General features: G+C 40.4%; 1 protein-coding gene across 2 annotated transcripts in view; it reads right to left on the bottom strand.

The window, feature by feature from the left end:
- The window catches only part of PQLC1 (PQ loop repeat containing 1), a 61,437-nt gene extending 45,385 nt beyond the window's left edge, over positions 1–16,052 (bottom strand). Inside the window, exons 1-3 of one of the 2 annotated variants that reach the window (XM_010193857.1) lie at positions 15,886–16,052; positions 5,367–5,500; positions 1,043–1,096 (exon numbers count right to left, since the gene is read on the bottom strand). In XM_010193857.1, coding sequence (XP_010192159.1) covers positions 1,043–1,096; positions 5,367–5,500; positions 15,886–16,052 — 355 coding nt within the window. The remainder of the gene's footprint in view (positions 1–1,042; positions 1,097–5,366; positions 5,501–15,885) is intronic. The other variant, XM_010193858.1, reaches the window with a different exon arrangement.

The following is a 16,052-nucleotide window of genomic DNA, read 5'->3' as shown; positions in this document are numbered from 1 at the left end:
GAATGGTCTTATGGCTTCAGGAAATTACTCAGGTTACTATTACTCTTTGGTAGTGTTTCTTAGAAATAGCTCTAGTTTAATTAACTGTGTGTTGTCAAATACAGAAGTAGAGAGACTCCTTTTGCACAAGTAATACTCTTGTTTATCCTGAATTCTTTCAGTTGACCACTTACTAGCTCAAAAATTGCAACAGAGCATAACTAGTATCAATGTGAGATTCTGAATCAGTTCAGTTAAAATCAGTCTAGAAGTTGACTCTGGGGAACTTCTGTGTCTCTAGTTTGTCTATGTTCCTTAATGTGATACCCCCAACTAACTTTTTACAAAATTACCATGATTTGACTAAAACTGTCTTTCCAAACTAATAAGCATTGAAAACACTGCAAAGCTGGTTTGCACCTAGTATGTCCTCTTCCTTAGGCAAATTAAAGAACATAGCTTCCAACTCTGAAACAGAAGAGTGGAAGCTCTCACCTTAAAAGTAACTAATTTTTAACTAACAATTTTGAGGCTGTTCTAATGAAAGAGAGGAAAAAGCCAGAAAATTTAACAAGGATGCAGGCATTTTGCTCAAACATCAAGTGTTATGGTAAATTTCTGATCTAGCATTCTGAGCAATCCTGAAAGCTACTCCTGTATTTTTCATAGTTTCATCCAGAGTCAGAGCTACAAGAGGAAGAATACGGGTCTGAAGAGATGGAGCCCTATCTCATGTAATATTTTCCTTGTCTAGCTCGAGGAAGGAAAAAGGAAGATATCATTGAGACACACAATGTGGTGAATTAAACTGTCTTCAGAAAACTGGTGTCTGAAATAGAGCTGAAAGCAACTTTTCCTCTATGAAAGTTAAAAGTGGTAAGGGGTAAATTATTTTTTAAAAAATCACACACCAGGTTTTAGTATGTCAAGAAAAGTTAATGCAAACATTCTCTATAGAAATGATCATGCAATCATTTCTAAAAATGTTTACAAAAAGTAGTAAAGCATGAAATGTGTAGTTGAGAGGACAACTTCATGCAGAATGGGTTTGTACAGTACATACCCAGATAGGATCTCTTGGGAGGTGCTTTGATTTCTTCATCCTTACTATCTGCAGCTACATAGAAAAACGGTTCAGAGAAAAAAAAACACAAAACAAAAAAGGAAGGAAAGACAAACAGACTTGTATGATTAAATGCAACAGTGGATCTTTTAGATACAGTTTAGTCAGTTAGTACATTTTGTTTATAAAAAAATAATAGCCAAAACAAAACATGCCAGAAATTTTAGTCTCTGTGCTTTCTGTAAGGCTCCCACCCCACAATGTTAAGATAGGGTCAAGCAACAGGAAGTCCCAGAACAGTCTCAATGCACAACTCAACAGCAAGGTACCTAGGGGGAGAAAATGAAGACTTAAGAACAGTGAAACAGACAGCTTAACTCTTAGTTTATATACTTTTCATGATCAGAGAAAACAAGTTGTTACCTCAGCAACACTAAGTGTATAGACAGATACCTATAATCAGCTAAGACATTGCAGTTGCTTTGCCTCCCATGGAAAATGGTGTCCTAAAAGTTTCAAAAAGCCTGAGCTTAAGCCAATTGTATCAAGATGGGCAGAGCAGACCCCATCTGCAAACGTTCTGGATGCTAAATTTTTTCACTCTAGCCTTCATCTGCCACTTGAAAACCGTGTATTACGCCAGAGTGCTTTCCAGTGCCAAAAAGAGAGCTCTTCAAGGGATCAGAGTGCTATAATAAGACACAAGTTATAAAGCAGGCTACAACAACCAGCAGTTGGAAGGAAGACAAAACAGGATGAATGACCAGAGGAAATCTTCTTCATGTAAAAACACAAGAGCCCATGATCTACTTAAGGAGCCCATGCCGTACTATAATAAGAAGAGACATCCAAAAGCCTGTTTCTAACAAATGCTGTCCGCTGGTTTTCAGTGCAGTTCATACATTCAAGGTGCTCAAAATCTGTCACAATGTCTTGGGCATAAGGGAAATTGAATCCGTGTTGGAGAGAGGTAGAAGACTTATTTGGGGAAAGAAAAAGAGGGTTCTTCATAGAGTGTCTGTCTCTCCAAGAATATGAAGAGACTGCTCTGGCCTGTCAATATTTTCAAGAGTGACTAGATGTTTTTAGCTGTCTGTATCAGTGAGCACCTGGCTTCAGCCTCCTCTTGATTCTTGAGTCAAGACATGGCACATGCACATTTTGCTTTTCAATATTTAGTGCTCTGTCGTGGTCGCCCCAACATGCTCCACAAGTCCTGCTGTGCTTTGAACAAAAACAGCTGTTACAAAAGAAACTGCCACTGAGCCTTGAGCCTTTCTGTACCGAGCCAACAACACAGCATACATACTGTTGCATAGACACCAATTTAGAAGTGGGCAATGAACTAGGAGAGCTATGGTTGCCACAACAATGGTACCAGAGGATCTGCATTAGAGCAGTCCAGATGCAGTTGAAGTGGTGTTAAACAAAGGATAAAAGATGAGGAGTAAGGTCCATGCCTGTTGATTTCATGTGAAGACGAAGCTTCACGCAGCTTTCAAATTATTTTTATGCAGAAGAAAGAACTGTTCTATCACTGGAGGTTTTAAAAGAAAGTCGGGATTTTTGTTGTTTTCTTGTTATGGTTTGTTTTGGTCTGTATTTTCTTTCCAGTTCAGTCCAAGTTTTAAAAATAATAAAGGAGTTGGGTATGTAAAGAGAGCTTACTTCGTCTTCAATCGCTACATGTAATCAAAGGATAAAATTTATGTATTCAGAACAAAAAGCCAGAGAAGGCAGCAGCAGCACAAGATAAGCTCTGCCACTTTCAACTTACTTTCACTTTGGAACATTAAAAGACTGCCATAATTGTACAGTAACTGAGAGGAAAAAAAAAAGTTTATGTGAGTTTTCCCAGTAAGTTCTCTATATAGAGCCTACAAGAAATAGTCAAACATTACTGGAAAGAGTTCAGGGAGACTGTATTTATCATGCTATGACAGTTACCCTATAAATGAAAGGACAAGCATTTCAACTGAATAGCTTTATGTCTATGTTCTGAATTGCTACCGGTATGGATTTTAACATAGTAACACCACAACACAAGCTAGAGAATTCAGAACAAGCTTGTTAGGATTAGGAGAAACTATTCTTAATGCTTCAAGAAATTTTAAGTAGATTTCTTCTGAACTAGTTATTACTTCAAGAACCTTATATGTGAGAATAATAAAAAACAAAAGGCAAAAAGGCAACTCCCACATAATTTAAAACACACTGGTAAACATATACTAATGTGACTTTGGGGGAAATACCACATTTAATAGCAATAAAAGAAAACAGCAAACTCCCTTCCACTGATATATTCTATTAACTTTCTCAAAGTTTTTTATTATTTTGGAAAACATTCAGAAGCAGGATAGAAATTAAAGAAAGAAAATGTTTAAACTGAAGACAAACCATATGATAAATAATACATTCTGTTATCATACAGAAACTGTGCACCTTCTTCCTCGGGATTCTGCAAGGTTAATAGAAAACACTGACTTCAAACCTAGCTTCTCACTGCCCCAGTAAGCTATGCGGAAAGTAAGTAAGTACACAGATTTATCAGCTTGCCTATATCATCATAAAGATAAAGAGATAAGATTAGAAGTAGGATTAGAAACATGGATCTCACTCCTTCTCATATTGTTCTTGAATTACAAACCTATCTTTCTGCCTCCCTTGAAAGGAGTTTATGTGCATTTATGTGTTTATTCTGAGCCATCACATTATAGTTGGCCTTACTAAAAATCAATCACAGGTAAGAAAAAGATTTTAGCTGTTCTCAAAGTTTGTGGGAGGACGCAGGTCTTTCGATGAAAGCAAATAATTAAGGTCCACAAACAGGCAAAAATCAGTCTCTCTAGCTAATTAAACACATGACAAACTGAGTTTCAGGAAAAAGGATCAAATGACACAATGCAACCTTGAGGAGCATCAATTACACAGTAAGGGAAAGACTGATTATCCTTTAGGAGACTGTATGTCTTTCAGAGAGAGTTGTTTAAAGAGGGCTGTATACTAAACTCAATAGCCTCCCTTTTTGTCCAGAGGTTACCGAAGGAGCCTGCAAAAGTGTGCGTGTAAATGCGCACGAGGATAATTTCCCCTCAGAAAGGGCAAACACAGAAACCTTTCTGTCACTTCACAAAACGCTACCACAGAGAGCAAGGGAGGGAAAAAGCTTATGTGCCGCTCCCAAACACTTCCTGGATTTTAACTGCTGCTAAATCTGGCTGAAAGCACATTTTTAAGTCATTCATCCTGCCAGACTAACAAGCCTTGTAAACACAGAGGCTTGTGTTTGGGACCTGGAGTGCAGCTCCTCTTCCACATGAATTCACTTACCTGAAGAGTTTCACATCACACTCCACAATGAGTGAGACTGGAAGTAGGTTCCTCAGCTATGAGATAAACTACCCTACTGCACAGCCAGGAACTGCTGCCTTTAATGATGCCTGTGGATATCTGGAACTGGATCAGACCCTCAGTTATTAGGGAGTGAGGGAAGGGAACAGATGGAGAGAATAAATTATACTTCCATATTGGCAAAACAACTGGCAAAACACTGACAGCATTAATTGCATTCTTGTTGGTAATAAGCTGCAACATAAAATGTTGTAAGTCAAAGTCAACGCAGAGAAACACAAAAACTACCCCTCTCACATTTCTTATCTGGGAAAAAAAAAGCAGGAACTTTCCAAAAAGCTTGAGGATTTCATTCTATAAAGAATGATACTTTGGCCCCTGAAATCACCAATGTCTAAAAATTAATGAATAACCAAAAGAAAAATTATGTGGAATACTCCCATAAATCCCACCTAATCCCACACTAAAGACCAAGGAAATGGTACATAAAAAGACACAGTTTAGCAATTATGATATGACAGAACCAGCCAGTAACTCAATAAGTAGAAAATAAATTATGTACGAAAGCAAGTGTTTGCAATTGTAAAATAAAATTTTGGATAACAGTGTACAATCATGCCTAAGAACTTGGTAGAACATACAGCTGAAGAAAATAATTTCTTATTCTGGCCAAGATCTTAAAAAAAGTCCAGGCTAGCACAAGGCACGATAGCCAGCTCTATATTCAGGGCATGGTTTGAAATATTCAGGAGAACTCTGATTTCTAGACTGAACCAAGACCCATCTGAAATAAATTATACCTTTACATAGTTATCTGGAAAAAAGTAGTTTCAAAAAGGAAGTTCAGGAAGTGCTACACTGAATTTTCAAGAAAGGAGACTGGATTACAACTCAGACACAACTTTTGTACAAAATACAGCACTCCATACTTTCAAAGAGATTTGTTCTGCAAAAATGAGTTCCTGACACCAACCTGCAAAAGAGCGGCGTTTTATGTTTAGCTCGTTGGACACACGTACTTCAGTGCACAGTTTCAGCATCAGTAACATAGTAATGATCATGATAATGCTTTGCCACAGAAGAGGGGATTCAAAACGCCTTCCAAACCTAAAAAAAAAAGAAAATATATAAAACACTTCAAAAATTACAAGTGTTGTACCCAGTTACTTTTATTCTTTAATCTTGTCTAAACATCTGAAAAAGGAAATCCTAATAGCATGAAAGGCTGCTGAGGAGAAAGTCACCAGCCAAATCCAGATGCACGTACACCTGCTGAGAGTCACAATCCCCTTGCAGGAACATCCTAGAACCTTATTACAAGATTCCTGTAGACTGACCCTAGAAATTCTGAAACCAGAAGCTCAAGTCTCTGTCTCCCAAGCCAGCAGCAAACCTATTGTTTTGAAAGGAGAAGCAGATTCACTGAGCAGTTAAGGCAGTGCCAAGAGACCAGTTATGCCACATTAATGCCAGTTATGTGTCCTCTCCACGTACACACTCCATAGATTTCACAGGGACTTCTATGCAACCCTTACGTCTCAATTTTTCTTTTTTAATGTGAAGTCATAAAAACAGTATCATTTGTACTATAAATAAATATCCAAAACTATTAGCTTGCTACAGAGGGGGAAAATACGCTTTGTCTGCCTTGCTTGCTTCTAGACATCTGAGTGGAAGGACCAGGTCTGCAGAACACACCAATCAATTAATCAATTTGTGTCTAATTTGGACCAGTGTTGGAAGCAGTTAAGAAAGTCCAAAAGATGTGGGAACCGAACATATATAATTCGTCCTCTCCAGTCTCTTTCCCAGTTTAATTTCTGCTTGCTCACAGATGATGCTTGATGGGAACTACTGAGTCCTTCCTGTGCGTAACACAGAGGTGAACTTGGATTGTGGCCAATCTTCAGTGAAGAGCTTGCTCTTACCTGATCACACAAGGTTCTGTCACAGGAAAACAAGACCCTTCAGTGAAGACCAGTGATGCTCCAAGCTCCTCCTCCTGCATTACTTGAATAAAGCTCTTGATCTCCACCAGACACACTCAGTAAGTGCATTAGGGGTAAAGGGTGGAAGATTTTCATATGCAGCCCTCAGAGTATATTAGATTTACAATAGGATGGCTGCACACACATCACGGTGAGCTGCCTCTCTATGCTCAGTTCTGCCAGGTTTTATGCCTTGAAGACAAGAGATGCTGAGGAAGGGACTTTGTGAAAACACACTGCTATACTCCCCAACTCCTTCAATCTGCACCGTGAAGCACACAGGTTTTCTAAATTTCCCCACAGCAGCTACTAAGGCCATTCTCTGAGCACATGATGCTGCTGGAGACCTCAGCCTCACAGGCACAGCAACCACTGCCTTCCTCTTGACAGTTCCTGTTTTATAGCACCCTGGCAAAATGTAACTTCTTATGATCGTGCTACTTTCATGGCAGAGCTCCATGTTAGTAAAAACCACCTGGGTTCACCATCACACTGTCTCACACAATACCACATCTCCACTATAGCCACCAGAGATATCTCCACCAGAGGTTTTTTTATTGAGTCAACCAACAAGGAACAGGAGAGATACTGCAAAGTCCTTGAGTAGCTTCCTTGGAAATCTTCCTGTTCGGAGCAGCCAAGCAGCCCACACCAATGAAAATGGCCAAGTATTTCCCACTTAATGGCGTACAGCTAAGGAAAAGTACAACACCTTGAGCCTTCACACCACTGCCAAAGACAAAGCCAGCAGCTACTGCAAAAATAGCAGTTGCGTGTACCTTAGTCCACCCTTCCTTTCTACTGATGACAGATTTGTGGTGGGCCACAGGGGAGCCATTATCATAACCAATTTGGAGGACGCTATGCAGAAGGAAGCAAAGAACACAACTGACATGTAATCACAGGCAGAGTGTGCTCTGGACAAGGCTTTCACTGCACTAGGAAAAAAGTTTGGCCCAGCCTGTGTCCCATGCCCATGATCCCAAAGCTCTTTCAGTCTGTGTTGCTGACTGTGGCCAAGTTCCCCTGAACTACTGGAATTCACTACTGTTACATTTGTCTCTAATTCAGTGAATGAGGAAAAAAAAATGGGTAAGACTTATTTAGAATTACAGAGCAGTTAAAACTGTTTACATCAGGCTTAGAAAAAACATCATCAATCACAAATATATTTGCATGTAAAAATACAGTAATGCATTGAACAGGGGCCAAGCTAGCAGCACAATAAGCTAGAAGCTATTATGACGGTAAATCCAGCGCAAGTCCCTGCAAGGTTACTTTCTGCCTGCTGATGAGATTATTCAGTAATGGGTGCCTCACAAAAGTATGGCTTGCAGTATAAACATCCACCCACTACAAACACACATAAGCATGGCCACCTGCTGCCTGAGCATAACTATTTGCCACCACCACCGCCTTACTGGAAATGAGACTGGAAGCATTGCTGCAGATCCTCTACCCCTTCAAAACTCGGGGGGGGGGGGGAAGTGCAAAACAAAATTCACGACAACCAAGAGAAATAAACTAGAAATATAAAAAAGTCTTATAGGGACTTCAAACAATGCACACCACCTGCATGTTTGTTTTTCACAACCCTCCAAAGATATTAAAGGTTACACAACCACACACTCATGTGAAATACACCTTTTCAAACACCAATCCCCAAATCAAGTCTTGCAAGCAACACATCCCTTTAAACTAGGTCACATCTACAGGAAATCACACAGCTGCCATGGAGACCAACAGATAGAGCAAACAAGACATGGCCTACACACTACCCGGACGACGAGACTGTACGGAATACCAGTGTTAAGGATCACTGTTGAGTTCTTGAAACTTTAAAATTAAAGCCAGAACATTCTTTTTGCTCAGGATCATGGAAACAAACATCACTCCAAGCTGCTTACTCTACTTTGCATTGATATTAGGGCCTGCCAAAGTAACACTAACCCAGTTTATGACTCCTGAAGCCAGCCTGAGCCAGGAGCACTGCTAGATGCAAGCCCTGCAGGAGAAGCATGTTGTTCCACATTGTATTTCCCCTTCTACCCCACAGACATTATTCCTATCTTTGCCAAAACAGGAGCCAAGAGGGAGGGAACATTAAAGCAGATTATGAGAGAAAGATGAAGAGCCTGAGGATACTAGAATAGCTCATGGAAAAGAACAGCTTTGAAGTCCTGGGGATGAGGGGGTCACCATCATTATTCTGCATGTTCACCACACAACAACGTTATGTGACAAAGTGAACCACCATGGTATTTGCAGTATTTGGGGAACTCAAACACCATAGCTCAGACTACAAAGAGACAAAGTGCTTTCACTGTTTACTTAATACTGTAAAAACAAAGGAAATCTTTTTCTTGTACTAGTCAAATGTGCAAATAAAAGGGGGGAGGGACTTACATGTTATTAGTATTTCAACAGCCTTAAAACGATTAATGATTGTTCAGGGTGATGAAGACAAGAGAAGTGCCAGAGCAGAGACTAACTGGTCACTGAGAAAACTAGGTAATTCCATCAGTACAACGCAATCCAGCTGCAATAATCCTGCTATTCCAGTCCTGGGCCTACTCAAAACAGCAAATGCCAACTGTGTATTAAGCCCAAACTAGACCAAAGGAAAAGCTTTATTTATCTCTTTTCCTCAGACATCACTGAAAAGAAAGTGATTGCTCTTGGTACAACCAGATCACCATCACCCAGACTGTACGGTTTCCTCCTATGACCCCAGATGCCATTTCAGCTTCCACAGTGCCCGGTGTGGGTCAGGGCCCTGGCCTGGGCCTGTGCACGGACAGGCCTAATACAACACCGCCTCAGCTCACAGAGGCAGCTCCACTCACCGCAGCACTGGACACCGCCAACGTTACAACAGCCCTCACCCCTCTGGGTCAACTTTTCCAGCTCTTTGGAAAGTTACGGATTCTAGGCAAGATGGAAAGCTTGTGGGATACTGCACACACCACCAGGGCCATGATAGACAACCTGGTGAAGCAGCATGGCAGCTGTCTTGAAAGATACCCCATACAATCAGAGGATTTAATCAGCAGAAAGATCAAGAAATTAATTAGCTTTAAAACAGAATCTCTTGTTATGAGAGTTTCTCCTTTACGCATAAACTTCCAGGACGTTATGCAGCACCCAAAACAAGCTTCTCACTTTGGCATACAAAATCCTACTTTACCTTTACTTTTTGTACAAAAGAGCAGTGCATTTTATCCTTGCTCTCTGGCATCTATAAAAAGGAGGAGGAATTGCATAACACGTTTGCTCTCAATAGCTGAGCAAGACTCCAGCAGGCCATATGTAACACAATCTTTCAAAGTTGCAATCACTCCGTCAGCTTGGTTTATAGCATCATCCCACCTTCCCCACATGCCAAAAGCTGGCAAGATTCATTTTAGTAACATAAGTCTTAAAAGCAAAGGTTTCTCCTTCCCACATGAAGTTCTACAAACAGACACCACTGTCCCAGTATCTGAAGTCAAAGCAACACCTGACAGCAGTGACCTGATCCACAAGTAGCACTGTAGGTCTTACAGCTAAACAAATAAACATGCAGGAATCTACCCCAGAAAACAGAAAGTCCGACATTTTCCTATAAATTACCTCCAGCTGCATATTTGTCTCAGTAAACCTCTACTCACGACAAGGAGCTTATTCCACTGACTCGGGCACAGAGAGCTCCCAGTTCTACTGACATTATGGTTTTCAGAACCCACTTTTCTTCAGGTGAACTGATGTGGAATGGGTAGAGGGTTACCTCTGCTGAGAAATCACACACTCCATAGTTTTCCTCTTTTCCCTGACTGTCAGAACTTGTTTCCACACTTTGCCTTAAGGCAACTATTTTGTGAGAACAACTACAAAATCGGATGGTTTTATCTTCTGTTGTTTGGATTTCTACAGTGTTGCTGTATGAGGTTTAGGCTAGTGGCCCACAGAATTGCAACTCAAAACTTCTGGAAAGAATACTGTGTTCCTGGAGAACATACAAACCACATTATACTACTATACAAAACATTTTATGGACTGCAAAACTGAAAAAAGTCCAAAAAACCTTTGGGAATAGCAGAGAGCATAAGTACTTTTGGCTGAAGATACAAATAAAAATGCCCACCGCTGACTTCTAAGAAATCTGCAGTTCTCTTTCCTCTAGCCATTTATTCTGATTTTAATATTAAAAGAAACCAGAATTTATTCCATCATAAGCTCTGTTTTAAAAAAAAAAAAAAAAAGAGGGGAGAAGAGAGAGAGGGGGAAAAGAGAGAGAATTCACAGGCAAGTTTCTCTGCATCTTCCACCCCCAGCTGATTACACAACTCTCACCCGCCGCCTTCTTGCTGTTCTCGATCATGACAGTGCAAAGCCAGGCAGCTGGCAGGCTGCAGGCCACATAAACCAAGAAAACGTGTCTGCCGTGGTCACAACAGAGCTGGAGTGTCACAGTGTGCTCTGAAGACGGCCCACAACTTCAAAACAGCCTAGGACAGGTGAGGATGATTAACCACCTCACAGCTCAAGCATCACTACAACTCGGTGTATCCCTTGAGTATTTCAACAACCAGCCTTGAACAAGAAGTCCAAGCTAATTCTAACAAGTAGAATGAGACATTAGCTAACAAAAATGATAATTATTTTATTAAAAATGCAGAGGAGAAAAAAATTGACATCAGATTTTTGAAACATGACATACACCTTCATATATATCAGAATTACAAAGGCATTGAGCTTTGCACTGCCTGTTCCTCTTTACTCACAGCGGAGACCTCCAGGACAACCAGTCCAAAAGTCAAACCAAGTGGACAGCAGACGACCTATGGGGTCTGGAGAAGACAGACAGGAGAAGCAGCACTGTCAACGGCACGACGAGAACAAAGGAGCAGCTGATGCCAGTCATAAGTCATGACCAGCAGCTACACTTGCACTCCCCCAAAAAGTGCTGCTTTGAAGCTTTATATAAAATTATAACAATAGATTATTACTAAAAATACAGTTAACTTGATATCAAGCCTAGTCAAAGCACAACATTCAGATTGGATATTAGGAAAAAAAAACTCACCAAAAGGATTGTCAAGCATTGGAGCAGGCTGCCCAGGGAAGTAGTTGAGTAACCATTCCCAGAGGTATTAAAAGATGTGTAGATGTGGCACTTAGGGCCATGGTTTAGTGGTGGACTTGGCAGTGCTAGGTTAATGGTTGGACTTGATGATCTTAGAGGTCTTTTCCAACTTAAGCAATTCTATTATTCTATTTTTCACACTGGTAAACTGAGACCCCATTGTGTGATGCTGTGAGCACAGACCATCTACTTCTCAAATTTATTTTTTTTTCAGAATCCACTTTAAAAGGGCCAAAAACTTCACATACAGTCAACACACTGAACCACAAGTTTGCATGGTCAAACTTCTTTCTTTTTCCTACACCAAAGCCATGTGTGCATAAACAAACAAAAGTGGAATCAGGCCAAATGCTATCCACATGCAGTTTTCATTCTTGCAGACCAGTCCTCTTCCACTGCTTTTCCACAAAGTTCTGGCATATAACTCATTGCTAGAACAGAGCAAGGCCAAACACAGGCAGAAATGTCTTTTTAAAGATGACATTTTGCGACACTGTGAAACAGAAATGCATGAAAAATTACTTCACTAATAATGTGTTACTCTCATCATTAGCAAACAGAAGTTGTGTGACCACACTCTGAAACTAAGGGATTAGGTGGAAGACAGGGAAGAGAGGCACTGCACTGAATCCTCTCCACTTTAAAAGATGGGTTCACATTGGAAACAGTCCAATTGGAGGAGGAGAAATTGTGAGAACAGGTAACTGGAAACAGGATTGTTATCCTTGATCTCAGCAGCACTTTGCTCATTGGCTACTGTCACAGTGCAATACACCAGCTGCAACTCTACTGACACATGAGACACGCCAAGAAGATTAGGAAGTAGATACTCTATTTGGACAGTGTTGTGGTTTAACCCAGCAGGCAGCTAAACACCACGCAGCCCCTCACTCCCCCTCCCCAGTGGGGTCGGGGAGATAATTGGAGGTGAAAGGTTGCAACACTTGTGGGTTGAGATAGGTACAGTTTAATGATTGAAAGAAACTAAAATATTATTAATAAATAGGAACAATTATAATAAACCACAATGCTATACTCAGCTCACACAGAAGTCATGAGCCATGTGCTTCCAGCAGTGAATATTAGATAACAAATACTGCAAACACAACAGCTCCAGCAAAGACAAGAAGCCACAACACATGGAATAATCCTGCTGGCCAGCTTGGGTCAGCTGCCCTGGCTTTTGCCCGCCCCAGCTTCTGCACTAACTGGCTAACTCAAAACTGCCTACGACCTTGATCACTGCACACCTGTGCTGACCGATAACTAAAACAAATTGTCTTATCAACTTTGCTCTCACTAAATCAAATTGTGCTGCAGTCTCTTGAAAAGTACAGCTTTCCTGAACAGAAAACTAATTCTATGACTCCATCCCAGCGACACCAGGACAGAGGGGAGATGAAAGGTCAAACTTCACCCACTGCAAAACCAGGTGTTACAAAATAAACCCAAAAAACCCCAAACCTCTGAGATAAGGAAATACAGTCCTAGGAACATGTGGAATCTACCAATTCACAAGTAGGAAATGGCGAAATTGTCCTCACGACTAAGGGGAACAAAATATAGTAGAGCCACAGGGGAAAGGTGAGACTGGGTCTGTTATGAGTGACAGAGATACTGACAGACCACCACTACTCAAGAGCAAAAATACAGAGGAAACGTGGCATAAAAGGCAGGAACTGACTGTTTCTGTTGCTTATGCATCTGAAATACATAAGATTCCACTCTGTGAGCCTCAAATTCAAGAATATATGAAATTCAGGGAAAATGTGGGAGTAACAATAGAAACGATCTACAAAAATGTCTTTGAGGTACAAACAAACAAAAAATCCACCCAAATCCAAACAAAACAAAAACCAAACAAACAAAAAGAGCCATGCTACGAAAAAGTTAAGGCCTGAAAAGCAGCACTATTAGAACTTGAAAGCTTTTAAGGTCTACAATTTTAAGTACTTATTCTTGGATCGGGGTGGAGGGGAAGTCAGGAAGGATGTATTTGGCACAAATCATGCACTTAATACCCAGGGGTAATGAAGAGAAACTAAAAACAATTGAAAACAGCAACTATGTGTCAGCAAAGTTTTCAGAAGAGAGATGTGGATTAAGGTCTGGACTGGTTTGCTAAAGGGAAGGAGGAATAATCTTATCAACTGGTACTTTGAAGGTCAGATTGGGGAAAAATTCTACACAAACAAATATTACTTGTAGGAACAGTTCTGTATCAGCACAAGAATGGATCAAATTACCTAATAAATTTAAAACAAAGTAACAAAAACCTTCTAATTCCCTCCAATGAATATTCCATGCACAGTTAAAATAATTCTGCTGTTTAGGTCAAATTATCTATAGTGTTGTTTCCTAGATAATACATCAGCCATAGGTGGCATTAAACAACTAATGCAAAAATGGAATTGCCAAGCTGCTCAATGGGTGCATTTTAAACATATTCACAGAACTCAGAGGCTCTTGCTCTATCATTCTTGAATCATCCATATGCCCAAGGATAATATACACTCTCAATGCTGCCTTCATGACTTACTAGTGTTTATAATTAACTACCAGAGATGCCTAATCTTTATAAGTAGAAAAGCAAAATATTCTCTCTCAGCAAACACTGGATTATCATTATGCAAGTCTTCTTTTTATCTTTTAGTTCAGCAGAACTAGAAAGAGACAATTTATTTTAAGTACAGAAAGGCTTCTGTAGGCTCACACATTTCCTCACAGAAGTGGCTGTACTGCAAGCCAGCCACACGCATTACGCACTCCCCAAGTAGCCAGCACACCTATGCACCCACTGCATGAAGCCAATCCATGCCATAACCGAGCTCCAGGATGACCAGAGCCTACACAGAGCAAGTATCTGTCAGAGAGTGATGCCATAACGCAATACTCACAACACTCCAAAAGAATTACATAATCTTATCAATATAACTGCATTCCCTCTCTTTTAAAGTGCTGACAAATTTTTTTTAACGCTGACATAAATTATAACTTTTCATTACGCATACTATTTATTCTTTAGCACATCTCTAGATTTAGTTAAAATAAATTCAAATTAAAGATCTCTTCAATTCTTCTGTAGTCCAAGTCTCTCAAGATGCACTTGCCTGAGTTACCTGGAAACCGCCAGCATCTCCATTCAAGTGCAAATCATTTGTGTATTTCAACTACCCCTAAGTGAAACAAAAACAATTTCTATTTCTCAAACTGTCAGTTTGGGCTTTTCACTTCTCCTCCCCCCGCCAGCTCCTCTACTTCCCTTCTGCTCTCTGCTTTCTCCAACAGCTTCTCCATACACTTCTCCCCATGAAAACACAGGTCCAATACAACATGTAGCTCTGAGCTAGTGACGACTCCTCAGTTTGACTGCCAGCTGTGGTCCCAAGAGAGGGTTTCCTGTTTTCTTCACTCCAGCACACCATTTACATGTTGCATTTTGCTGCAGAAGAATCCAGGAAGTTCCTTGTACTTAAAGAGTGAGAGGAGCTTGAAAAAGAAAGTAGAAACCAACAAAAGGATGAAGCCTGTCACCTATCAGTTATTTGTAGACTACAAAGCAATATTTTCTAGTCAAAATATTCTTAGAATAACTGTTCCTAGTTGCAGTAATTTCCCAGACCAATATTTGGTTTCTCAAGCACATTCCCGGTGTTGTAGCATCTATGCTATAAGAAGTAAAGAGGAATGGAAGTTAATAAAATTAATTTATCAAAATCATGCCTGAGTAATAAGTTTTTTGTCCAGCAGCACAAGATCTAAATATAGAAACAAACTTGATTTTAAATACTTAAAGTGGTGTTAAAAAAGCTAATCTGCTTTGAAAGACAGCCCACCTTTATCCTGCTTATCAAAGAATGAATATTCTCACTTGCAGCTGTGCATGGAGCTCTAAAAGTGAACCCCTTCTGAGGCCAGCTGGCACCCCGGGTAAATGCAAGAATACATGGCCAGTGTCTCAGTGATGTTAATACCAACTAGAAGCAAGAATAAGTGTGTGGGACTAGGGCCTGCATTCTGGGAACGGTGCTAGAGGGGCAGGGAAAATGTAAAATACAGTCAGCAAGAAAAAAGATGAGACTTAGAATAAACCTCTTCTCTTTACCAAGAAGTTAAAAAGTTGCTTCTTGAAACATCAGAGCACAGATAATCAGATCTGGCAAGGGTAGCAGAAAGCGCTCCTGAGCCCAGTTCATTTTATTTCATGCAGATTCACCCACTTATGGAAAGACAGGATTCTGATCTCCAAAAGAGGAGGGGAAGTATGTAAAATACATTATTTCCTCAAATATTCCTAATCAAAAGCTTTACACCTAGCAAGCCAGTAAGAACCTTTAGAACTGGGCAGACGCAAACGTACACACACAAAACCAACTCACCAAAAAAGTATCCGCAAAATGTTTGCGACCAGCAGCACCAGGCAGACGTAGGTGGAAAAGCCCTCAGCGTTCTGTGTCCGCCGGATGTCCCTATACTGGGGAATGTAGGGCACCACACCGCCGAACACCATGGCCCCCGCTGCACCCCACGACACCAGCTGCTGCAT

This window comes from Mesitornis unicolor, unplaced genomic scaffold, assembly GCF_000695765.1.
Source record: "Mesitornis unicolor isolate BGI_N332 unplaced genomic scaffold, ASM69576v1 scaffold10981, whole genome shotgun sequence".
In the NCBI taxonomy this organism is placed as follows: domain Eukaryota; kingdom Metazoa; phylum Chordata; class Aves; order Mesitornithiformes; family Mesitornithidae; genus Mesitornis; species Mesitornis unicolor.
The sequence above is the reverse complement of the archived record's forward strand: the minus strand, read 5'-3'. Positions and strand labels throughout refer to the sequence as shown.